Source organism: Heliconius melpomene, chromosome 20 (genome assembly GCF_056956725.1).
Source record: "Heliconius melpomene rosina isolate 202511_hmr_F chromosome 20, ASM5695672v1, whole genome shotgun sequence".
NCBI classification, from domain to species: domain Eukaryota; kingdom Metazoa; phylum Arthropoda; class Insecta; order Lepidoptera; family Nymphalidae; genus Heliconius; species Heliconius melpomene.
Genome location: NC_140408.1, coordinates 12,590,116 through 12,617,309, shown reverse-complemented (window position 1 = coordinate 12,617,309; position 27,194 = coordinate 12,590,116). Strand labels below are relative to the sequence as shown.

Here is a 27,194-nt window from a genome sequence, read left to right as displayed (position 1 = left end):
TTACAATTAGAGAGCATTAGTGTTGCCAGATCCGAGCCATTTCCGGGATATTTCCGAGGCCAAAAATGGAAACAGCGTTTTGGTGTCCGATCTGAGATTAAACTACCTGGAGTTGATGGTTGATAAATTAAGCTTCTTGATTATGTAAATTATGCTACAGAATTGAAAGTCCATTTCTTTAAGGTTTACCTAAATATTAAACTTTGATTGAATACAATTAGTAAGTAAAAAGTAATAGACATTGGACAACACGCAAAATTTCGGAACTGTCCCGGATTTCTCGGCCATCTGGCAACGCTAATTGAAATACATTTACATTTTTGCTCCTTTTGTTGGAAATAAAGTTATAGGAATATAAAATAGAAATCGCATAGTGTCCCAATATTAACATTGCTATGAATAATAATTACTTAGAGATAATAATATCGACAGTGCCGGTTTTAGCACTACCGGCGCCTTGGGCGAAATTTTTTCGGCGTCCCCTAACTACATTTCAATAATATACAAAAAAGGGAATGGGTACAACGAAATAACCATCTATTTTAAAAAAAAAATAATGACAAAAAGTAATAAAATTTCACTTCTTCTAGCCTTTCTATCTGCGAACTCTTTTATTAGGCATTCAAAGTCTGTTTTCTGCAATTTTATTTTTAAAGTTGTTAAGATCACTTTGTTTTTTTTAGATATCAATGACGACGATGACTTTGTTTTTTTTTAGACATGAAAGACGACGATGACTTCGTTTTTTTTAGATATCAAAGACGACGATGACTTCGTTTTTTTTTTTTAGATCTTAGACAATTTTAAAGGGCATCAAGTCCCCTAAGCCGCACCGGGCAGCAAATACCCTAGCTACGCCACTGCAGCGAGGAAACATCTTTGCGCAAAGCAAAGCGCCCTAAACGGGCATCTACAGCGCCCTTTTTATCCGGCGCCCCTGGGCAGTCGCCCAGCCTCGCCCTACCCTAACGCCGCTAGTGAATATCGAACATTCGCATAGTTTCGTTATTTTAAAACTTATAAATTAACCTAATTTCGATAGGTATATTTAACTAAATTAATTCGTAATTCAATATGTACACTTAAATCAAAAAAATATAGGAAGATATATATTATTATTATTTATCCTAGGGGTGAGTAAAAAACATTGTGAAATTATTTCATTACACATTTGCCTGCCATTTTAAAAATGTATCACTGTCTGGCTATTCGGATTGTACATGTAAAAATACAAAATATGATTATTCTGTACGCAAGCCTCGCGATCTCTTAGCGAGTATTAAATATTTTTACTCATACTTATAATATAACGAGCTGGTATATTATATCAATCTTTGGTTCGTTCTTCTTGGTCGGAATTATCGTTTTATTTAATTTAAACTGTGACGTCATGACATACAAGCAAACCAACCAGCCAACGGTTACCATAAATAAGTAACAGTTTTTTGTTTAACCTATCAACAAGTTGTGATCGTCCTGAGGTTAGGTTTTCTGAACTTCAGCGTATTGTTCACTCGCGCTCAGGAAGAAAATAATTAGTAATAAAATCCTGAAATCAAATTTGCGCAGCCATCTACAACTAACTTCAGGACAGCCATGACTCTGTAATTGTACTGTAGTTGTTCAAAGGACTATCAGGCTTGTCGCGACATAAAGTAAGACCTAGCATTTCCTAAAATCAACACGTCCAAACAAACAAACGCTTCAGCTTTACAATATTAGTATAGATAAAAAAATCCCTCAACATGGCCCCGAAGCCGCACCTTTTAAAAATGCACAATACAATATAAACTTTTAATTAACTAAGATAATTGACTTTTCATTTCAGTATCAACTGGTATAATTTTCAATGTCGCGCAAGGTTTTCTCCGCCTTCTAACGATCATTGCGAAGAGGCATACGGTGGAAACTGTCAGGGCGATAATGCAGAACACTGTTAGCCCTAACTTCGCTGCCGCTGTCGAATAAGTGCCGTGGTATACCAGACTTTGTAAGCTTTCTGGTAGTTTTTCTACTGACTGTAAGCAGAAAGTGAAATATATTTTTATGTTATAGAGATTCATTTGTATACATAGGAAAACAAATGTACGAAATTTAAAAGCTTCAAAAAATAAACAAAAATTAAATAATCGTAGTAAAAAAGAATTTATCTATAAATAAATGACAGAGTTACAGATTACCTAATTCTTTATGATCTGTGGTCGCAGAATCGTCTGTTACGTTACACCATTTTAATTAAGATCATCACTTGTGATTATGTAAGTATATGGGCATGGCATAGGGAACATGCAAACTTAGTTTCCGAATTCTGGAGGCTGAATTGTGAAGTCATTGCGTGTTGAGCGGCGGAACTTACCGCCGCGTTTTGCCTCGTTATCAGAGTGACGAAATGAAAATATTAAATACGTCATTTCCTCGTGTGGGAATCGAACCCAAAACCTGTTTCGTATATATTTGCATGCACGCATGTACCCCTGCGCGAGATATCTGTTAAAGTTGTATTATTAAAAAAACGTAGGTATTTAATAAAACTATTACCATTTCGATCCAAGCTATGGGTAATATAAGTCCTTTTTCCAAATAACTAAGAGATCCGAACGCATTAGTTCTTTTCACTTGCATGTTTAATTGTAAACTGGGAAAGAAAAAAAATATTATAAATAATTTAAACCTGAGGAAACCAGAACCAACACTTGAAACTAGTAACTTCACGCTCTATCCCGGATAAAGCAGGCAGAGGAAAACGAGTGCTGAGAACCTTTGTTTATTACCAGAGCTAGAAAATGAAAATAGCTCATCAACTCGAATGAGAATCGAATCCTACAGCCGTCCCGTTCACAGTCAACCACTGTGTTATGACGGTCTCAAATACAATAAAAACAGTTTATTTTACCTAGACTTTCCACTTAGCGCAATTCCCAAAGTAGGGTGTATGTCTAAATATGAATCGTGGACCCCCTCCTTAGGCTCAAGACCGCTAATCTTTTCTCTTAACATAGGATCTCCAAGATGGAAATGTGGGAAGCTAGCGAGCGCTGGAGCACCTGTAAATTAAAACATTTTATATGAGTGAAAGGATAAAGTTGTTAGAAAATAATCAACTCAGTCATTATCTTTTTATATATTGTACGAACCCACTACCATCGTATATTGTAAATACGATGGTAGTGGGTTCGATCCGCACTCGGGGAATGAGTTGTTTTAATTTTTTCACCCCAGCGGAAAATAGTGCGGCGTTGTGTTCCGCCACTCAGAATTCAATATCTCTAAAACTGGCTCTGCCTACACTGCTATGCGGGAAAATGCTTAAATCTGCTTTACAAGCACTATTCTTTATGGGATTTGAATCAATAACTGTTGTGTGTCTTTTGTTAACACACCAATAGGTTTGCCTGCATATCTATATTCCTATGGACGATATGAAATCACGCGTGAAATATATTCACGTGTAAACATATTAATAGATCACGTCGAACTAAATTTGTTCCTGTTACTTACTCTCACGAGTCCATTCGTTTGAGGAATCATGAATATTAATTAAGCAATTTGAAATTTTAATTTGACATCTAAAGTCACTTCTGAATTGATTAAAGGGGTGTTTATTTTAGGGATATATTATATCTAGGATATTATGTTAATGTTTGTTAATTTTATTTAGCTTCTTCTTATAGGGCAGATAGAGAGAACCCGAGACCCTAGTATTAAAACACTACGCTCCTTTCTTTTCTTTCTTTCGTTATCCACTTTCCACCGAATACTGGAGAGTGGAGACATTGTCTGTTGAGTGAAGGAACTCAACGCCTAAGATTGTGACTAAGTAGGACAGCGTTTGACTATAAACGTGATGGTTGTGAGTTCGATCCCCACTATTATTAAACAAGAAATAATTATTTTATACTTGATGATTGACATGATTCAGCTTTTGCCGTTGTTTTGTGCCGTTTTTGCCTTTTGATGTACGGAACCCTAAAAACGCTATTTTACGTCTCAAAGTACGGCTAATTACTCCTTATTTAGATGCTCTACTAGTATTATATAAAAGAAATGCTTACCCATAGCGCATTTAGTAACATTAATGACACCGCGTGGCGGGCACGTCCCCGAATCTGTTTCACAGTAGCATTCATTCGCTGGGTTGTTGCTTGGGTCGTCGAACACGTCGGCCGGTAAACCGTAGCGGAAGAGCTGAACACCGTCGCCTATCTGTTGACGGAGAAAATTATAAAAATAAAAGATTTAAAATTTATGATAAAAGAGATATTTTGTTTTGGTGTTCCCATTCTTGTTAAGATAAAAGACCCGGGATCTATTGCAGAATTGCTATGACATGTGATAGACATTTTTTTTTGATATGGGCATGGTCATGGTTTTGTGATGACATAGATAAAAAAAGATAATCATTCTAATCGTATAATTTGGGTTATTAACATATAATAAATCATGGAAACCACCTAACCTCAACATCTTTCATATATTTAAATGGCAGTCGTCTACACAAGTTGGGATTGAAAACGTGTAAAGTTGAGTTCTTGTCCAACATCGAGGGTGGGAAGATTGTGCCATCTGATGCTTCTATACTGCAAAATAATAAAGAAAAAAAACATATTTAGAAGAAATAAACAATAGCTAATTTGAAATATGTTTTATGGCCTCACACTGTATCTGCCATCTTATTTTCGAGACATTGCGTGTTGAGTAGCGGAAATCAAGTCCGCGCTCTGTCATGTTACCAGAGCAGAAGAATAAAAATAATTCATTTCTCCAGGTAGGAATCGAACCCACAATCGTTTATACCCAGATAAAAAATATATAGCATATTATAAAATAACGTTTAAAAGTATCATTTGCATATTTAGGATACTGTAACATATAATGTTTTTTTTGTGTATATTAAAAAATAAAACATTGGCCCCTGCGCCCCTGGCCATTTAAAACATGTTGACATGTTTATAATAATCTTTATATTATAAAAAACAGCACTATAAAATCTTATAAAATACTTACTTAAAACGATTTTGTTTGCGAAGCCCAATATAAAACGTTTTAGTGGCATGAGGCTAACTATAGTTATCTTTTACGATAAACTATGAACCGAGATAGTCTACTTTGAATCCATTCATACTTACATCCTTACATAACATAAGAATATTAGAAATACTGTAGATTCTGAGGCCGGTGCCATAAGAGTGTGAATTGCGGTTGTGAGTTCGATTCCCACTCGGCGAAATGAAATATTTAATACCAGGAGACTGAGGGTGGCGTTGAATTCCACCACTGAATACGCAATGCCTCAGAATTCGGCGAAAAGTGACGGAACCGAAGTGTCGTGATGGGTCGAAGACGGGAAGACCAGGTTCAACTTCCGTCTGCCTACCCTACTATGTGCGGAATACAACGAAAAGTTTTAATGATGTGTTGTGAGTTTGCTACTAAGCTGAATCGAACTACGCTAATAGTTTTCATGTCACCCACTCTTCCTGCAATAAGAGTTATCCTGGGCTCAAAGGACGATTTGCTACGAATCTAAATCGTTAGTTTAGTAGCAAATGTTTTAATAATTAATTAACGTAATGCAATTTACCCTTATTATTACCCTATTTAACCATTATTATTACCCTATTATTACCCTTATTATTATTTACCCTTATTAGCCTTCCTCGACATTTGCTACTAAGCTGACGATTCAGCTTTGTAACAAAGTCATAACAAATCATTAAAAACATCATTAAAAACTTGTTACACTAAAATATTTTTTCAGTAAGTAGTTCCTGAGATTAGCGCATTCAATCAAGCAAACTTTTGGCATTGGCAACTATGTAAAGATATTAACATGATATTTAAATACCTATTACACTCGGGGCTTCCCCAGAAAGACAAACGTTCTTCACCATTAAACTTCTCAATAATATTCATTCTGTTCTTGGTATATTCTCCTGTGTTTATCGTGAATCGGTCGGAGGACGTGCCATTTTTCTAAAATAAATATACCTATATTAAAAATAGCACTCTTAATTTATTTATATTTTAGAATTAAAATGGCTTTCATCCGTTAATAATCGACCTGTTAGCAGTGTATTTCAACGCCACAATTTGTCTTGTCGCCATAAAAAAATTAATAAATAATTTCTTCGAGTGGAAATCGAACCCATAACACATTGACAATCAGACGCTGCGCTTTGCCGGTTTACTCTTACTGATTGTTAAAAATTTGCTGTTACATATAAGTACAATAGAAATACGTAAAAAGTTTTAATTTATATTTTAAAAGTGTTATTCCACAATAGGAATAGGAGGATCTTTTCAGAAAATGTAGAAAAAGAATTACCCAAAAATAAGTTATATTCATATTCGGATTAATAATTGAATTTTTAAAGCCATCAAATTATATACTTACTGTGACGAGAAGACCAAACTTATCGAAATTCAACTGCCCTTGAAGACTAAGAATTGGTTTTGCTATGTCAATTATATTATCATCGTAGCCCCAAAGAAATCTGAAAAGCAAAAAAATATTTAGTATTTCCGGAAAACCCTTCAGGCCTCTTGGGTAAGGCCTTTTTGAGACTCGGATTAGTCAGATAAAAAGGTACATTTTTGTTCATATTTGTGACACCGGTCAGATTTTTAGAGAATTCGAACCTGTTATAAGCACCTTCTGTTTCTCATAGGAGGGTGGGTAGAGGGAACCAGGGAATTTAGTGGTAAGATACGTCCTTTCCCCACTTAAAATATAGCTCAGACACACAAATCATTATCTTCAATACAAAGTACAAATTTTGCGTGCATTTGTCTTAAATAATATAATTAATTTATGTTTCATTGTGTAAATTATCTATAATGTTTCTATGTTATAACAGAACGTATATACTGACAACCAAGTATTAACGTCGTCCTTGTCTTTTTAAAAGGGAGAGAATGAGAAAGGGCGTTGCAACTTTAATTATTATTACCACTGATTACTTAGTTGGGCTAAATTAATTAAGAAGTTATAAGTCTATTTGAAATAGATTAGTATATATAAATTCATATATTTTCCGTGAGACGAATAAAAAAAACATTTTTTTTATTTAAATTTTTTTATATCTTCTTTTCTGAACCAAAGAGATATACCTACCATCTAAAAAAAACCCATTAAAATCGATTCATAACTGACGGGGCAAAGCAAACAGAAAAAAAACATACAAGTCGAAATGAAGAATTTTCTTTTTGAAGTTGATTAAAACACAGCTAACATAACGTAACTGGTGACGTCATTTGTTACTAGCGTCATTTGCATCAGCAGTTTTCGTATTACTTAGAAGCAATATCTGTTATCTATTTTATAGACAGTATAAACTTTAGTCTTTTCATAAAAATAAATAATTCACTAACAACTGTTTTCTAGCTTTACGCTACTTAGCGGGGCGGGCAGAGGGAACCTGGGAACGTAGTTTTCAGATACTCCGTTTCCATTAAGATACTTCCGGTTTCTACTTTCCACCGAATTCTGGACGTCTTCATTTCATGATGCGTGGTGAAATTCAACGCCGCGCTTTGCCTTATTACCAGAGAACAAGGTAACGCTAACATTAAAATCGTAACATACTTAACATTGAAATCGTATGCCGGAAGAATTCGGTGAAAGTGGGGAACGGAAGTGCCTTATATTAACGGAAAAACGGAGTGTCTTAACACTAGGTTCCCGGGTGCCCTCTACCGATCCTGGCTATGTGCGGGATATATTGTGATGTTATAAAAATATTATACTATAGTAATACTTCCATTTTTTGTTTTTTTTTTTCCTTTTCTTTTAATTTTTTTATCGTTATTGTCATTTATTTATAGCTTTTACGGTTATTTGTTATGTTGTTTTTTATTCATGCAAAGATTTGAAAATATCTTTTGTGGAAAGAATTCATTCTTATTTTATGTTTATATTACTTATACCTATACCTGAAATAAAAATAAAATGTAAAGAATAAATAACCTTTGCACCGGTAGTTTAAGGAAAGCATTATTGTGTTCGGCGAATGTGTTAAGTGATGACATGACTCCAAACTGGGCTAAATACGGCATATTCGATACTTTGGCGGCGATTCCCTAGAAAAAAAAGATTATTTTTAATTATCGACAAATTTTCACTTTGTTTTTTGCCTCTTTTTAAGATATTATACAGCATATACTTTTATTAAATTAGCGAATCAATTTTACATTTTTAAATATAAATTATTATAAAAAAAAGATACATTTAAAAATATAAAAAAAACCACTCTTCCGAGGGCGAGACAAGGGTCCAAGCCATCGGTGGCTAGGGCTCCAGAGAGAGGAACCTCCGCACAATACGTGCCGTCTCAAGTAATACTGCCTTCTGTATCCGGTTCTTGATCCAACAGCTAAGCGATATTAAGATATTATTATTATTATTGTTATTCATTGGGGCTGACGGTTGTGGGTTCGATTTCAACTCGGAAGAATGATTTATATTAATTTCTAAGCTCTAGAGCTTAGAAATCTAGAGTAACAAGAGAAACACTCATAAAACTAAGATATTATTTATATTTCTCATTCTTTTCCTTGATAGGAAATATTAAAATAAAGAAAAAAAAAACAATACCACGCAAATGTCACGTGTAAAAAATATTTTTTTTATATATTTCGTTTCCAATATATTTTATCTATAGGTTAAGATGTCATTAAGAACCATTTGTTATCTGTATATTTACATACAGATAACGAATGGTTATTGCAGTGGTTGTCAATACAATTTGTTGTAACGGCACAAGGTCAAATGAATCAATGTAATTTAAAATATATTGAACTATTTAAAAATAAAAGAATTCTCAATTTTTTTTTTATCATAACAGCCATTAATTTTGTCTGGATGTTAGTGTATTACGAAATAGGTCGCGAGTTTAATTCCTATGTCAAGATAACGTAAATAGTCAACTTGATTTTGCTATCTATATTTTATTTTTTGTTGAACGCGGTAATTTTTCTTAGAAAGTACTGGACCGAATTGAAAATTTTATTTGTGTTGGATAAATCGACTGACTTCGGATTTCGGGATAAAAAAATATATTTACTTACCAACAAAGGTAAATTAGGAACATTTACTTGGTCGAAGTGCGGTCCCACACTCAACTCTGGGAGAAACTTGTAGTTATTCTTTTCTTGAAAACTCAGTTGGTCACCCTCGAAGTTTATATTCACGCGTTCTAGGTGTTGTCTGTTGAAGAAAAAAAACTTATTTTTTTATTTAAATATCGTGGCATCTCTAGTATGAGGTAAAGCTTGGCGTTGACTTCTGCGAGTCAACAGGCAACGCCACTAAAATATGTAGCCGAAATGACTTAATCGAAACGGAGTATGTTGACCATAGGTTCCCAGGTTCCTTCTGCCTATCCTGTTATGTGTGGTATATAGCTAAAAGCTTAAAAAACATTAGAACTCATCATTTTTGGCATTTATTTTCTTGAAAATAGTAGCGTTTCTTTTATACCTAAACACTACAGTTAATTTTGTTTTTTGGCAGGGGCATACGCGAGTGATTGTAATCGCGACAGTTGTAGGTTCGATATACACTCAGGAAAATGAATCTTTATTTATTAATATTTTCACTTCTTCGTTCTGCCAATCAACTCTCAATGCCTCAAAAATTCGGCGGAGAGTCGGGAACAGAGAATTTTGTGTATCAATTTTTCAACACTTGTAAATCATCACGCCCCGAACGCCATAATTAAAGAACAACAAAGCTATTGATGGTTACAATCGTGATCTCAATACAGCATTTGTGTAAACAAAACAGAAAATCATCTACGTACCCATATATAAAATAATATGAAATAGCTATACTATTTAATGATAATGCGGTACTCTGTTTTTTTTATAGGTCTTTTTTCTATTTTCTTAAAAATAATTATTTCTTTACTTTAGGCACATTTTTCGTGCCACCGTGTGTTGAGTAGCGTAACTCAACGCCGCGCTTTGTCTAGTTAGGAGAGCGACGAAATGAAAGATTAAATATTTCACTCCACTAAATAGGAATCGAACCCTCAATCGTACCGTTAACAGTTGCACGATTGCATCCCTGCGCCAAGACGACCTGAATGACTCTTAATAACTAGTAAACGGTTTAATTAATGTATTAAAGAATCTTTTGTAGACTTTAACCGCGTACGTCACTGACGTATCTCTAAAGTTGTTTATAATATTTTTTCGCATAATAAGATGCGGAAATACTGATAAATGATGATTCCTATTAAAAAGAATATTCTTAATTTTAATATATGTTTTTTTATTTTTATTTTGTTTTGTAATAAGAAAATATTTCAATGATATAAAGTTAGAGACAGCGACCGACTGTAAATAAGACAGTGGCGAAAATCGGGAAATTGAGTTTAGTTAACTTTTTATTAGGGCTTTAATGTCAACATTTTACGCAAAATATTCGAGATATTGCGTGTTGAGTGGAGGAACTCAACGTCGCATTTCGTCCCGTTACTAGAGCGAGGAAATAAAAATAACTCATTCCCTTTATGGGAACTGAACTCACAACCGTCGTGGTTACAGTCAGAGTAGTATTATTATTCCGCATATTTATTCTAGTAAATTTCACAAACGTCCTCGATGCTGGAAATAAATTAAGATGTATATACATTTACATTATCTCATTATATAAAAAGTCAGGTTAAAATGTTAAAGATAAAAAAAGATAATTGACATTGTTTATATCAGGACCTCGTGTTATCTGTGTATACACTGGGCGGTTACGCCGGAAGTCCTTTTTTTTCTGCTCTCAGCTTAATTTTTGGATAGATAAAAATATTTTATTGTATACAAATCAAGTTTTATCGATACATAGAAGTATATACGAGAAACTCGTATATAAACTCAACGCGAAATGTATCCAATAATTGGCGGAAAGTGGGGAACGGAAGTGTCTTAGTGGAAAGGGAGTGTCTTAACACTAGGTTTCCAGGTTCGTTCTGCCTGATTCCAGGATTACAGTACATTATACTTATTAAAATCTTCCAATAGGTACTGATCGACAGACGACAATGGAACGATATCCACTCAAAATGCGTATATTGAAATTATTCAAATCTTTCGTACTTTCGTAATCTTTCGTTCTTTCCGTACTTATTACAAACAAAGTGCGGCGTTTAGTTCCGTCAACATTAGACGCATTGTTTATTAAAGCAATACATCTATAATAGTTTACTGAAAAAAAAAAACGTGTCATATAGGCAGGTTAGGGAGTGTAGGCACTCCGTGGGGATTTTTCTAACTTCCTACAAGAAATGGGATTTACATTATACAAGTGGGTTTTTTAAATTTGTATAATGAAAGTTCAGAGAAATGCCAGTGCACTTCGCTCACTGATAAGACTGACTGATAACGTATCCTTTCGGACTTTGAAAACAGATTGCATAGTAAATATTGAAAAGGATCCCCTTTTTATATACCTACAGTAAATTCATACTATTAAATAAGTAATTCAGATTACAAGCGGGCGAAGCCGTGAGCGGGTCGCTAGTCTAAAATATAATTGGATTCAATAGTCATTGGTGTATTACCAGAGAGTACTGCAGGAAAGACCAAGTAATACTGTAATACATAGAACGGCTATGGGTTTCGCTACCCAACGCGAAATGTCTTTAGGGAACGGCAATTTGAAGAGTACCTAATTAATTTTTAAATTTAATTAGTTGTCAGTCAAGATAATTTTACTTGAAAACATTGATGAAAAACTCCATACTTTAATTTATTGAATTTAATTGTTTTCACTGATTTACATATTTTTGTATAATAATAATACAAAGAAGGAGTTAATTGAAAACAATTTTTTTTATTTCGATAAATTAACATTTAATTGCAAGTGTTAATTATTTTTTTTTACTTAAATTATACAGATTAATTACAAGTAGCAATGTGCTATTTAATTATAAGTAATAATAAATGGATAGATGCGTCACAAGCCAAACGCTTATGCCGATCGTACCCCTCTATCGTTTGTTGCGTTCTCTCACTCGCACGCTCGGCTCAAGCGGAACGTGACAATGAGTCATGTTTTTTCGTACGTGCCCGTACGTACTTATAATCAGCAAATGCATTTATAAGCTAGCAAAAGGTACGTGCAAAATAAATCAATAACATGTTTTTTTAAAACTATACGTAGCATTAATTAGTTATCGTATAGTGCGGATTCAATTCCGGACTGATACAAAATTAGAAACTAAAACTTACTCATAAACAAAAGGGCCTATATCTTCCACATGTAATTTCTTCTCCGCACCCATTCTTACTCGTTCCCAATTAGTATAATTGAAAACGTGAACTTTCATCAACGGATGGACAGTAGGTCTTCTCCACATGGAGAATGCGAGTGAGTTGTTCCTTATCACCATGCTCTGGAATTAAGAAATTGTGTTATAATGTTATTTTAGTAAAAAACCTTTTTTTTAGCTTCACGCTGTATCCCGTACATAGAAAGGTGGCAAAGGGAACCTAATGTTAAGTTTCTTCGTTTTTCCACTTTTCGCTGAATTCTTGAAGTATTGCGTTTTGAGTGGAGGATCTCGCTACCAAAGCGAGGAAATTAAAAATTGTGTTACCTCTGCCTACCCTAAAAAATATAATAAATAGATATAGACAGTATAGGCCTATATTACCAACAATTTATAATTTTTCCCACATCCTTTTCTCTTGTCCTAAGTTAACTCGTCCCTTATATGATGTCCTCCCTCATAAAGTCCCTCGTCCTTTAAATGTTCAGTGTTTGTTAATGTTTGTGTTTAGTCCTTTATGTAAATTTTTATGTAAATATATTAAACTTAACAAAATAAAACTTTAAATTAACCCCCATGTAAAATATTATTTATTACTAATCTAATGTGTTGTGTATATATTGTAAATTTGTGTTTGTTTTGTTTTAGGTGAAGGCTGTACTTACACAGGATCTCTTTTTTTACATGTATTCTATAATTGTGTATATTTATCTTTCTTATTACCGGTCAATTTCCTTCGTGTGTTTTCCATACAACGTGACATTGGCGAAATGAATTGTGCTCAACTGGCACGCTCGAAACGCCATATATCGAGAAATCAATCAATCAATTAATTTATAATTTTAAGTAAGGTACTTACCGACAATATAGCGTCGTTGAGGATATCGGTGAAGCAGAAGAATATAGTTCCTATAAGACTTAGAGCGAATGTTGTTGACAAGACTATGAGTGCTGTAACAAACAGAAATTAAAATTAATTATGTTATTATAAAAGTTTACCTTCAATATTTTTATTAGAAACCTTAGTATTAGTATATTCCTCTTTTCTCAACGTCACGCATATAAGGGCAGACGGAACAAAATGTTTAAGACACTCCGTCCTTTGCTTCCCGCCTAAATCGTCCTAGAGCGGTGGTATAGAATCTGACTGTAAACGTGTTCGTCATAGGTTTGATCTCCACTCCCTGAGAATTGAATCATTTTTAATTCCCCTGGTAATCTGATCTAGTGAACTGGACTCAACACAGAATGCTTACAGAATTCGGTTTTAATATCAGTTTCTGGTTCCCACTGCCATGTTATGTCTGGGATATAGCAGAAAAGAGCAAAAAAAAACTATATTTAATAATAAAAATGATTTAATCCTCATTTTTCTGTACACGATAAGAAAAAATGTCGCAATAAGTGACGAAATATGTTTATATTCTTAAGAGTGTTGGACGTAAAATTAATAGAAAGGTTATCTATAGGTACCTACAGTACTATTATTAAAAGACAAGATTTGCTAAATTTTAATAGAAATGCAGGATTCTGATTCCTATGCTCAGTCTCTTAATTTTTATTTAAATTTATCTCGTTTTTTTTAAAATTAAAAACATTATCAAATTTTGTTGAGCACTATGCTATACAGATGATTCGGATTTAATCTGGTTATTTCTGAGTTTTAATTGTTTTCTGTTACTTTACAATTAAAACGATTAATTTTATTGTCAGTGAACTGTTACTTTTGAGAAAACATAAAAAAAATTGCACGTAGTGGGATTTGAACCCGCGCCTCTTGAAAACTGTCCAAGCGCTCTGACCAACTAAGCCATACCTTCTCATCGGGCGATGTCGATGCTTATTTATGTTGTTAGCATCTCTATAGAAAGATTTATACAAATTTCCCCTACCCAAAGATAATTGCTTAGAATTATTAGACAGAATGCTATTTATTAATTATTTCTAAAGAGTGGAATAAAAAAATTGAAAATGTTAAATATATAGTCAAATTATTACTTGTTTACGTTTCTTTGATTTTATTATCAATTATACAATTTTTTTCATCAAAATTCATAAAGATCCCAGCTTAGATTATTTATAATTAGTATTTTTTTCACTTTAACAAAAAAAAATATGTTTGTATACATACGGATTTTGCGGATGTATTCGTTATAGCGATTGGTTGGTTGGTTATAAAAATAAAGGACTTATATCCCATAAAGGCCTTATTGTTTTTTTTTAGCTTCATGCTCTAGATACTTTTTGGGGGGCCTAGACTTTAGCTTTAAATAGATATGTTCGTGTATTTTTTTCTCATTTTTCGGGGGCAAATTTTATTTTAAGTAAAATATTTGGGGTGGGCACCAGACTACCCCTTGTGTGACAGCCTTCATAATAATAGTAGTAGTAGGTTCAGGTCACAGCAGTCATTTCGTGCATCAATTCATGAACCTAGTTCATTAGTTAATGCAAAAAACATAGTTTTATTTAGTGATGATATTGGAAGGAATATGGGTTCAATTTTGAATTCTTGTTTACCGGGACAGTCAGCTGTTAGTTTTTGTTATCCGTCAGCATCCTTTGAAGTTCTCATGCAGAGAAGTTTAAGTTATAAATTTAATAAGTGTGACAAACTTGTTATATTATCAAGTAATAGGGGAAATTTAAACAAAAAACAGTTAAATGAGTATTGTAAGTCATTATTAAACTTAGATATAAGTAAAATAATTTTGTTTACATTTCCTTATTGTAAAAATCAGCCAGAAGCGGAAAATAATTACAGATATAAGCTAAACTCTACTCTGCACACAATAAGTACATATAATGACAAATTTCATTTAATTGACACTAACAAAATAGTTAGTAAAACTTTATTTTTGACTCAAAGTAAATATTATTTTGGTCATAGGTTTAAGAGACAGATAGCTTCTGTGCTATCCTATTATTTTGACTTATCAGCCAAGAACTTGGCTACTACTTCAACTGCTTCTATTGAGCAGACTGACATTCCAATTTATTCTGACATTATGTCTAATAATTTACACTCTGTTGACATTTCTCAACATTTAAATTAATTTCTCAGACAACAGAGGTAGCAACCTCTAGCTCTAATTTATTATTAAATATCCATTTGATCCAGCCAGCTTTACAATTAAATTACAATAATCACGCACATTGCACATCATCACAATATCCGTGCAAAAATAATAATAAAAATGTTAATTCTATTAGATTAGTTCATCAGAACATCTGTTGCTTGACGGGGGGCAAGCAGCTAGAGCTGGAATTATTCATGAACTCGGAGGAAATTAGTATTTTGTGTATTACTGAACATTGGTTAAAGGTGAACCAGCTCATGTTTAATTTCAGAAACCACCGGGTAGGAAGCTCATTCTGCAGAATCAACACAATACACGGGGGGTCGCTTATAATATTAAACAAGAACCTTAAGTTCAAGGAACGGAAAGATATTGTGTCCCTTTCTGTAGAATGTTCTATCGAATTAGCGTGTGTTCAATTAGATCAATTCATTGTTATATGTGTATACAGACCTCCCTCCGCCAATTTAAAATTATTTTTAGAAGTAATGGATGAGGCCTTAAGCAAACTTACCAAGTCGGGTAAGCCTTTGTTAGTGTGTGGGGACTTTAATGTTAATATTTTGGAAAGTTTTAGTCCCACCATTAATTTATTAAGTCTTTTTAAGTCACACAATTTACTTAATTTATTTATGGAGCCAACCAGAATAACTCCTACGACTAGTACTTGTATAGATAACATATTTACTGACATTATTCCATGCTACAAAAGCATTATTAATAAATTGGATTCTGACCACTCTGGTCAGCTAGTAGAATTCTATAGTAAGAAAAAACAGGTGGCTAAGAAAAGAATTGCTGTTGTACCTGTCACAGCTAGTCGTTTGGAACGTATGAGAGTTAGTTTACTAACTAATTTACTAGTTTTAGATATAACTTTACCTCCCAATTCTTTGTACAATTCTTTTTTTTACTCTTTTATTAATAAATTTCATTCAATATTTACTCCCAAAGAGATTACAATTACTGATAGTCCTATCTTTGGAGACTGGGCCACAGCAGGTATTTATAAGAGTAGGGAGACACTGTATATGTTATATTATGAAAAACAGTTTAATAGTGGTGAAGAGTTTAAAGAGTACCTAAAATCTTACTCTAAAATTTTCAAAAGAGTTTGCAAAATTGCTAAATCTTTATTTATTAAAACAAAAATCAGAAATAGTAATAATAAAATTGAAGCCACTTGGAAGGTTGTTAATGCCGAGACTGGGAGAACTAGGGTGAAAGATTCTAATTTTAAACTTAGTATTGACGGTCACATTGTTGATTCCGATTTGGAAGTGGCCATTGCATTTGAAAAGTTTTTCTCTACTTTCCCAGTCAGTCTAACAAACGATTTAGGTTCTTCCACCACTATTGCAGAATCGTTAATTAAAGACAATGTTCCCGAATTTTATAATGGTTTCGTTTTCCGTCATGTAAATTATTCAGACATTAGTGTAGCTTTCAAATCAATTAGTATGAAAAAGACAGCCGACTTGTGGGGTGTCTCAGTTAATATCATAAATTCTTTAATTGATATTTTGATTCCTGATTTAGTTACAATTTTTAATAGATGTATTGATTGTGGAGTGTTTCCTGATTTGATGAAATATAGTAAAATAACTCCATTGTTTAAATCAGGTAGTACGCAAGACCCCACAAATTTCAGACCGATTTCAGTACTACCTACGTTTAGTAAAATTTTTGAAAAGCTGATACTCAGTCAGCTTCTTACTTATTTTAATAAAAATAAATTACTGCACACAGGTCAATTTGGTTTCACTCGTGGAAGGTCAACATCTGATGCTGGGGTCAAATTATTAGAGAGTGTATTCGCGGCTTGGGAGGAGTCACGTGATGCCTTTGGGGTGTTTTGTGACTTATCCAAAGCATTTGATTGTGTGCAGCATAAAACTCTTATCAGGAAGCTACACCACTATGGTATAAGAGGCATTGCTTTGGATCTTCTCACTTCTTATTTAAGTGATAGGATTCAAAAGGTAAATGTCAACGGGAAACTATCACACGGGTCACCTGTAGCATTGGGGGTGCCACAAGGCTGTATTCTGGGTCCGTTTTTGTTCCTTTTGTACATTAATGACTTACCTCACCTTATGAGAGATATCTGTGAAATGGTGTTGTTTGCAGATGATACATCTTTAGTTTTTAAGGTTAATAGACGGCTATTGGAAATTGACGATGTAAACAATGCTCTTTCTAGGATATTACACTGGTTTAGTGCCAATAACTTGCTTTTAAATAGTAGTAAAACTAAATGTATCAGGTTCTTTACTAAGAATGTTCAACAAGTAGAAACCAGGGTTTTGATGAACAATAAGGAACTTAAAGTAGTTAATGAAACTGTTTTCTTAGGTATAACATTAGATGCTAAGTTACAATGGGGTCCGCATATAGAAACTTTATCTGGTAGACTTAGTTCGGCAGCGTATGCTGTCCGCAAGATTCGTCAACTGACCGATGTTGACACCGCGCGTTTAGTATACTTCAGCTATTTTCATAGCATTATGTCTTACGGCCTATTACTTTGGGGTAGTGCCGCTGACATAGATACCATTTTTGTGCTCCAAAAACGGGCTGTCCGAGCAGTCTATAAAATGGGTCCACGGGAGTCACTAAGGAATAAATTTAAAGACTTTAACATCCTCACACTACACTCCCAATATATTTACGACAACTTAGTATATGTGCATAAGAATATTAATAAATTTAATAATAACAGTGACCTCCATCAATATAATTTAAGAAATAAAAATAAGCTTGCTGTGCCCTTCTCTAGGCTCCATAAAGTGTCTCACTCATTCGTAGGTCAAAGTATACACTTTTATAACAAACTTCCAAACGACGTGGTTAATTTATCACTGAACAAATTTAAAAAAGTGGTAAAGCACAGGCTCTGCCAAAAAGCTTATTACTCTGTTAAAGGTTATGTTCGCGATAAAGATGTTTGGAAATGAGTTGCTCTATTTCTAAGTTAAAATTGTTAATTGTGATTTATAACAAATGTTGGCATTTAAAAAGAGTGGCCATGAGTTTCTTTGCCTGTATCTTCTCATGAGCTCAACCATTTGAACGGGCTTTTTTCAAGTCAAAATTGCACATTTTTTTTGGTTATTTTGTTTTCCATTTTTTTTTTATCTTTTATGACATGTCCAAGTGAATGTTAAGCATTTTTATGGAATAAAGATATTTTGACTTTGACTTTGACTTTGACTATAATAGGGCAGGCACGGCCCACTCGGCTTCCCCCCTGGATAGGCAGAGGGAATCTGAGAACTTTTGTTGAAACACTCTGTTCCCATTATGACATTCTACAAGCATATGGCGACAAGTAATTCATTCCCCCGAATGAGAATCGAACTCACAACCGTCGCGTTAACATTCCGACGCCGCACCGCGCGCTTACATGATCAATATGAATTATAAGAAAAATCTATTAACATGTATGTAAGTAAAATTAAAATAACTTAAGTAGTACAATATACATAATTTATTTAAAATTATAGTTTAATAGGTAATATTACTTTGTCATTTCTATTAATAATAATTACTTGTTTTAAATTATAACTACGAACTAAATATATAAAGTAATTTAAATATGATATTATATAATGTACTAGCGGCCCGCCCGCGGCTTCGCCTGCGTAAACAACGTTATTATTAATTTCTGTCTCCATGAGTACCTACTTCCTATAAGTGACGTGCATGCGTGTATGTCAAATTTGAGACTCCTAGCATTTGTTGTAACGAAGTTTCATACAAATTTTCAACCCCAAAAACAACCCCTTAGAAGTCGAATATTGCAAATTCCCGCCTTAGCGAGCACCTACGTCCTATAAGTAACTCCTATGCAAAATTTCAGATTTCTAGCACATGTAGTATCTGAGATTTCGTGATGAGTGAGTGACCCTTCGATTTTATATATACAGAGTGGAAGAGGCAGCGCTTCTTTTATTGAAACTGCATATAGGGTAATATATTTCAAACCCACACCTAAGAAATTAATCAAGGTACCTCAACAGTTTGGACGTAGCATTTTTTTTTCATTTCACGGTTTTATCCATACCTGTATTTCGTGTGACGCACACGTACGGGTGCGACGTTTCCGATTTGACGGGTAAGTGTGCGTGTCATTTTTGATAATTATTTTTTTTCCGAATTATATTAGGCTTTTATAGAGTAGTTAAAACTGTCGTTTCATTTAAAGTGGTGCTGACAATTCCACCCTGTATATATAGATGACATATAAGTTAATAACTTTGGAAATTAAATATATCCCACTGAAATTGAATTGAACACAGAAAGCGTCGCGATGCAGTCGCTTTTTTATCATTTATCATTTGAAAATAGTACAAAAACAATACCACAAGAGAATGTTAATTATTATTATTTTTTAGCTTAATGCTGTAGGCATGCAGAGGGAACATAGTGTTAAGACACTCCGTCTCGCGAATTCTGGAGACATTGCGTATTGAGTTACCGAACAACTTTTCATTTCCCCCAAATGGGAATCGAGCCCACTACCTATCTAGCGTCTCTAGTCGCAATATCAGACCATGTTTATTATTTATATTAACTAAAACGATCACACCACTCTTGTTTTAGTAACTTTAAGACATTATTATTGATTGATAAGGTTTTTTGTACAAACAAGCAATGTTTTATATAAAATGTATCTTTTAAAAATTTCTTATTGCTTTATTTATACTATTTATACCTATATCAAATATACTAGTATTATAAAGCTGAGTAATTTATTTTATTGTACCCAATAATCTCAGGAACCATTCAACATGCAATGCCTCGAGAGTTAACCGGAAAGAGGGGAGAGGAAGTCTTATGAGGACAGCGTGTCTTAACACAAGGTTCCCAGGTTCCCTCTGTACTTATACCTTGCTTCATGTTGGACAGCGCCAAGTAAAAGAAATAGTAGGTACGTATGTTACATAAGTACTTACTTTTAAATAACTAACCTACGGTAAATTAGTTACAATTGTCGATTAGTATGTATTATATAAAAAGTGGTACTAACAATTATTCTTGATTCCGATTATAATTTATAATAATGATGTGTTTTAAATTTACTTTGTACACTGATATAAATATATAGATTGAATGATAATATATTTATTTATTTAATATTATTTCCTGCGTGTTAGATTTTTTTACCATCACGCTGTATCCCGCATCCCGCATATGGCAGGGTTATGCAGGGAGAAAGAGATTTTGATCTATTTCTCCCTTTCTTTTGATACACCGTACCTCATTTTCCGCTCAATTTTGTAAACATCGAAATAATTTAAGGTGAAGCTTACAGTCAGTTGAAATATGCTGGAACAGGACAGTGTCTGTCTGATTTTAAATATCTGTAAAAAAATTCTAACAAGTAAAGCTTATTACTCAAGAATATTTAGAGGATAAACAAATATGGAATTAATGTCTATTGAATGTAATGCAGGATAGCTGCCAGCTAATGTAATAGATTGTACCATTGATTTTGAAAAGAGCAACTGTTGAGTTTCTTGCCGGCTCTTCTCAGCAGAACTGCCTTCCGAACCGGTGGTAGCTTTTTGTTCATATGTTCATTCGACGATTCAAAAGTGCTTATAATAATTGCCTATTTGAATAAAGAATATTTTGAATTTGAATTTGTACATGCGATGCGAATGCGATATACACCCCAGAAATTTTACTAACCATAGATTGTCCCTAAAAGTTGAAAAACACAACGAACATGTCTGTTAAAAGTTACCGCCTCCCCCTTCCTGACTTCGTCCTCCCCTAATTATTAATAATGATCATTGGCAGAATCATATAAGCGAGCGAGGGAAAGGGTGGTAAGAACTAAAGACGTAAAACAAGATATCAGGAAACAAAATGGCAACTCGTGCTAGTTGTAAGTGTATGTAAGTTTTTTACATGGAATATTATATTTTATTTGTGCTAGGTATATTTTATACAAAATGAATAAATTATTAAGTTGTTTGTATTTCATTATTTTTTTGTGAGAATTATTCATATATACATATGCATGTATTTAAAGCTATACTAATATACTAAATCTGATCATTTTCTTTGTTCGTTTGGACGCTCTGATCTAATGAAGTATTGGTTTGAATTAAAAATTATTTTTGTGTTGGATAGTCGATTTGTGAAAGGTCATATTACATTACGCTAATTGTTCATACTTCGGCAGAAAGTGGAGAACGGAGTGTCTTAACACTAGATTCCCTCTGCCTATCCCGCTGTGTGCGGGATACAGCGTGAAGCTAAAAGAAAAATGTCACAAATGTTGCGTTTGTTGTTGTGTAGGTTCGATTTTCATTCGGGAGAATGAGGTTTAGTCATTCAGTCCTCGCTTTGGTAACAAGATGGTGCGTGGGCGGTGATTCTCTTTTAACACTTAAAGGGTCCTGTAGTTTTACTAGTTAGTTTAAACAATTTTTTTCTAGACAGAGTGACTTATCTCTAGCTTTTGATGCTTATTGCATGAAAAGAACATATATGGGAAAGCAAAAAATATAGTGCTACCTTAGATATATTACATGTGTAAGGCGTAGAATAAAGTGACTTAGCGAATTCAATAATTTTTCCAAGGTTCTCTCAACAGTAATTATACGTCGGGCATGTTTAAAAAAATAGACCTGTCGTTTGTTGTCTAAGTGAAATAGATATTAATAGGTTCTGGTCGATGATATCTTTTTAATTTTATCTTTTTCTGCTTAATTCTGTATATTTGGCCTAAATATGGATGTTTGTTTCCCTTTCACGCAAAAATTACACCAAAATAACACATACGCTACAATTTATGTAAATATTTTGTATAATTTTACTATAGTACACACCTTGAGATGTTTTAAGTTCTTCAAATCCAAGTTTTAAATAGTCTGAGTGGCGGCACTCAACGCCGCGCTTTGCCTCGACACCAAAGCGAAGAAATGGAAATATAAATTTTAATAAATATTTTTTATCGTGTGGGGATCGAATCCACAATCCGTCGATTTTACAGTCACACTTCGTGCCCCTGCGCCATGACTGGCCTGACAATTTTATTATATAGAAATATAATTTTTGAATCCACAACCATCTCATACAGTCGTTAATACTAATCCTGTGTCACCAAAGCTTCAATTCACACCTTTTTCTAGGAACTAATTACTTTTAGATGATGTACAGATAACTTATCTTTTTACATAAATAAGAAATAATAAACGCTTTTAGATAGAATATATTTTTTAACACCACTTAGATATTAATTGTTTCAGTTTAAAAAATGAACCTAATATGAACTGTAGATAGTAGCTTCCTGTCACGATATAAAACAATAAAAAGTAATGAAGGGCTAACAACGTATCTCAGTGGTTATCTACGATATTTTTTCTAGTTTTGCATGTTAAGTTGGGGCATCGAACCCACGACCATTGCATTTTTAATAACTTAGTGGAAAACGAGGAAAAATATTGAAATTACATATTTTAAGACAAATGTTTCGGTCATTGAAAGAAATGAAGAAGTGACTGAGTGCAAGAGAAAATGATATTATAACAAATTAATTAAATTATTTGGTAATTTGTAAGCTTAGAAAAGACTCATGGTACGAAATGGATGTGGAAATCAGCAACTTTATGAACAAATAGCACTAGAACTAGAAAATTTTTATATCTACTTAATAATTTGACTCTTTATATAATCCTACAAGCAGACCGCCTTCGCCCGCTCGAATCTCTCTCTATCTCGCATAAATATAGGATTATATTTATTTATTAACATTTTTTTTCGCTGTTCTGGATACAACAAGAAGCTGCTAACAACCTAGTGATAAGACAATCCATTCCTCACTTTCCGCTGAACACCTTCATCGACGCGCTTTTCCTGGACACCAGAGGGAAGAAATTTAAATATAAATTTAAATAAATATTAAATTTCCTCGATTGGGGATTGAACCCACAACCAGTCGCGTTTAAGTTTAATAATAATAATATTCTTTATTATAAGTACATCATAAAAAATACGGAAAAATTAAGTAAACATTAAAAAACTTAACTTATCGCTACAAGCGATGTTCCAGCTGTAGGTATTTGTATTTAAAAAAATCTATAAAATGCAGTCTTTGTTATTTATGTATGTATATAGAAATATCTATATAAAAAGTATGTTTATAATTTGTCTTTCCTTAGCGGGCTTTTCCTAGTTTGGTGTAAGATAGCCGTACTGGTATTTTTAAACATAATTATACCTAGACTTTATTTCTTTTATTTTTATTTATTTACCTGTTGCAATGAATGTGTTTTTTATTTAGTTAAATGCAGTGCCTTTTAAAATTATAAGTTCAAAATTAAATTAAATGCAATCTCATTTAAATAAAAGACCGTCGTGGTGGGTTGTAAAAAAAAAATCATTTCCGTGTTTTTTTTCGTGTCGAGCTCCGCCACTCAACACGTAATTTTCGAAAGTCGGGCACGCGTGGGTAATTTTCATTAGGGTTCCGTATTCAAAGGGTGAAACTAGACCCTGCTACTAAGACCCCGCATGTGTCTGTCTGTCTGTCACGATGCTGTATCTCATGAACCGTGAGAGTCAGACAACTAAGAACTTCGCAGATGATGTAGTTGCCGCTATAAGAAAAAATAAATATTAAAGGGGGCTCCCATACAATAAATCGATTTTTTTTTTAGAACGAACCCTTCCTACGTGAATCCGACTTACATTTGGCTTGTTATTATCTATATATATAAAAGGACTTGTCCTCACTGACTGAGGTAAGACGCACGCACAGCCGTAGCCGCTGATGGTAGAAACGTAAAATTTGGACAGATATTTACTTTCGTAATCTGGACATCCACTAAGAAGGGATTTTGAAAAATTTTAACCCTAAAGGGGAGAAATAGGGGTTGAAAGTTTGTATGGAAAAAAAATTAAATCGGCACCGATTTTTATAAAATTTGAAATTTAGATTTTTAAAAGCATTTAATTGAATATGTGTTTCATCGTTTTCTAGAATTCTTTCCCTAAGGGTGCAAATAAGGGGTTGAAAGTTTGTATGGAAAAATCTTTAAAACGCCACCGATTATTATAAAATTTGAAATTTAGACTCTTAAAAATATTTAATTGAACATGTGTTTCATGGTTTTTTAGAATTCACCCCCTAAATACGCAAGCGAAGCTGCGCGCATCCGCTAGTTTATTATATTTTATATATTGCAAGAAATAATAAAAGCGTGTTCATTTGATTTTATACAGACTAATGTAATAGCTACAACTTCACGCTGTATCCCGCGTGTAGCAGAGTAAGCAGAGGGAACCTAATGTTCAGTTTCCGCTGAATTCTGGAGGCATTGGCTGTTGAATGGCGGAACTCAACGCCGCTCTTTGCCTCGACATCAAAGCGAAGATACGAAAATATTAACTATTTCTTTTCCTCGAGTGGGAATCAAACCCACCCATTCGCCACTACTATGTTGTTAAACAAACATATTACTTAAAGTATTTTAATATTGAATTTCTTAAACTAACAGACACTTTCTGAAATGAACCACAAACAATAATTTTAATTGATTTGTCTAGAAATACAATGTAGTATTATTTTCATATGCGGGGTAGGCAGAATGTCTTAACACTAGCTTCCTGCTAGGTGCATGAGGACATGCACCGCCTTTTCCGAGACATTGACGTAAAAGTGGAATAAAATTAAAAATCTTAACATTACAATAAGCAAAGCGAATAGACTAAGCTTAGTCCAATAGTAAGCTGTTGGTATATAATATTAGAAAAGAGAAATCAAAATTATAGAAAATAAAGATTTATGTGGCTTTGATAATGTTAATAAAATTATAATAATCTTTATTCAATTGGGCCTATACTATAAGCAAGCAGTTTTGAAACTGTTTAACATAGGTACAAGAGGTCAGCTGTCAGTATGACACTAAATTATTAGATTGTATGCATTTTTCGTTCATAACAGGGTAGGCAGAGGGAATCTGGGAACCTAGTGTTGGGACACTTCCGTTCTTCACTTTACGCTAAAATCTGGAGGTATTGCATATTGAGTAGCGCAACTTAACCGCGCTTTACCTCGTAGCAAGGAAATGAAAACATTAAAATTTAATTGCCTCTAGTGGGAATCGAATCCACCACTACTTGTCGCTCTTACACTTCTACGCTTGTGCCCTTACGCCACGACTGTCCTCCACATGGCGTGGCATTACGTATCGAAGGATATTTAATGGTATGGCGGAACTTAACGTTGCATTTCGTATTATCACTATGAGTAAATAAAAATAATTTGAATTTAATCATTCTTCCGAATGTATATTTACTCTATACAATTAGTTGAAAAGCAAGTACCTAAACAATACATATACTAGCTAGGAGGTCATTACGATAGATTATAGAGTAAAATATCTTGCAACATATATTTTTTTCTTTGATTAGCATTGTAATGTTATTACATTACATATATCTCATTCCCCCGAATGGAAATCGAACCCTCAACCATGACGTATACGGTCGGACACTCGTGCCTCTAGGCCACAACGATCTCTCGACGATCTAAGTAACACAAAAAGATTTTTTCAACTCGTAGCATTAGTTCCTGAGATTACGTACTTAAACAAACAAACTCTTCAACCTTGTAATATTTAGTATAGATAACGATATTTATATTAAAATTATAGAATTGAGGCTAAATGAATACGATGACAGGTTCGAATCCCGCATTCAAATTTTCAATTATATTTATATTTGTATTTATAATGTACTTCCCCGTTTATCTAACAAAGACACTATCTTCATAACAAAAGAAATTAAAAGGAATCTTTTACCATATATATATTATTTCTTAACTATGAATTACTACGCGAAAACACAAAAAAATATTATTTATTTTAAAAATTAAAATATATCTAAAGCATTTTCTTCAAAATTTTCTAAATTTTTGCTATTCTTTGAAAATATACAGCGATTTACACAAAATTAACAAATCAAAAAACGGTATTTGAACCTGTACTTACAGCAATAATACTTCTTGTCTGACTGCTTCCCCCAGCACAGCGCTGACCATTGCTTCTTCACTCCAGCACAGGCAAACTGTCTTCTACCACAGCCAGCACAACCCTGTAAATTCGCTAAAATCGTATCTTCCCTTATCAAAATCTTGCCGGCACTGCTAGGAGCCAGGATAACCACTTTCTCCTCTTCCTTAGGCAACATCAGTGATGATGAGGTGGTTTTCCCCAAGTCCTGGTGATCCATGATGGACAGACGTCCGTCCGTCGCGACGCTTCGGAACAAACTGATATTTAGTGTAGTTATTGAAGTAATTATTGTTAATAGTAAAACTTCTTATCATGATGAATAGTAGTGTGGAATTAATATTGTTCTAGTGTTATGGTTTTAATTTTTTAATCTTAAAAGTGTTTAATAGTTGAATGGTGGGTGTAAGTTCGAATCATGTTGAAAGGATTTTCTTTATAATTTGACATTTTACCTCGCATATAGCAGAGTAGGCACGGGGAAAACGTACAACCCAATTTCAGTGACTGCGTGGTCAATGGCGGAGCTCAACACCGTGCTTTTTTTTGTAATGAGAACGAGAAAAGTAAGAGGAAAGGAAGGAAGGAAAGATAGATTTACTATACATATTGCTGAAATTCCTAAAAACTGAATACACATACTATAAATAGCTGTCATTTCATGGCCAAGCTGAAACCTTGACAGTGTTTGGTTCACAAATAGATTTTTTTCTGGTAACATGACATATAAGACATAGATATAAGATATCCAATGTTTGTTTTTTATATTAGTCTGAAGATTTACTGGATATAGCACAGTAGTTATACCAAAAATGTTA

At 33.6% G+C, this 27,194-nt stretch overlaps 1 protein-coding gene across 1 annotated transcript; it reads right to left on the bottom strand.

Moving 5' to 3' along the window:
• Window positions 1-817: 817 nt before the first annotated feature.
• Window positions 818-26,664, bottom strand: LOC146528066 (scavenger receptor class B member 1-like). The gene is made up of 12 exons (XM_085205204.1): window positions 26,356-26,664; window positions 13,126-13,217; window positions 12,226-12,389; window positions 9,067-9,205; window positions 7,967-8,079; window positions 6,395-6,494; window positions 5,846-5,973; window positions 4,457-4,577; window positions 4,053-4,203; window positions 2,894-3,044; window positions 2,539-2,635; window positions 818-2,018 (listed from the first exon to the last, which is right to left on the bottom strand). Exons 1-12 carry the CDS (start codon window positions 26,594-26,596, stop codon window positions 1,803-1,805), a joined length of 1,713 nt encoding a protein of 570 aa, XP_085061330.1. The 5' UTR covers window positions 26,597-26,664; the 3' UTR covers window positions 818-1,802.
• Window positions 26,665-27,194: the final 530 nt, after the last annotated feature.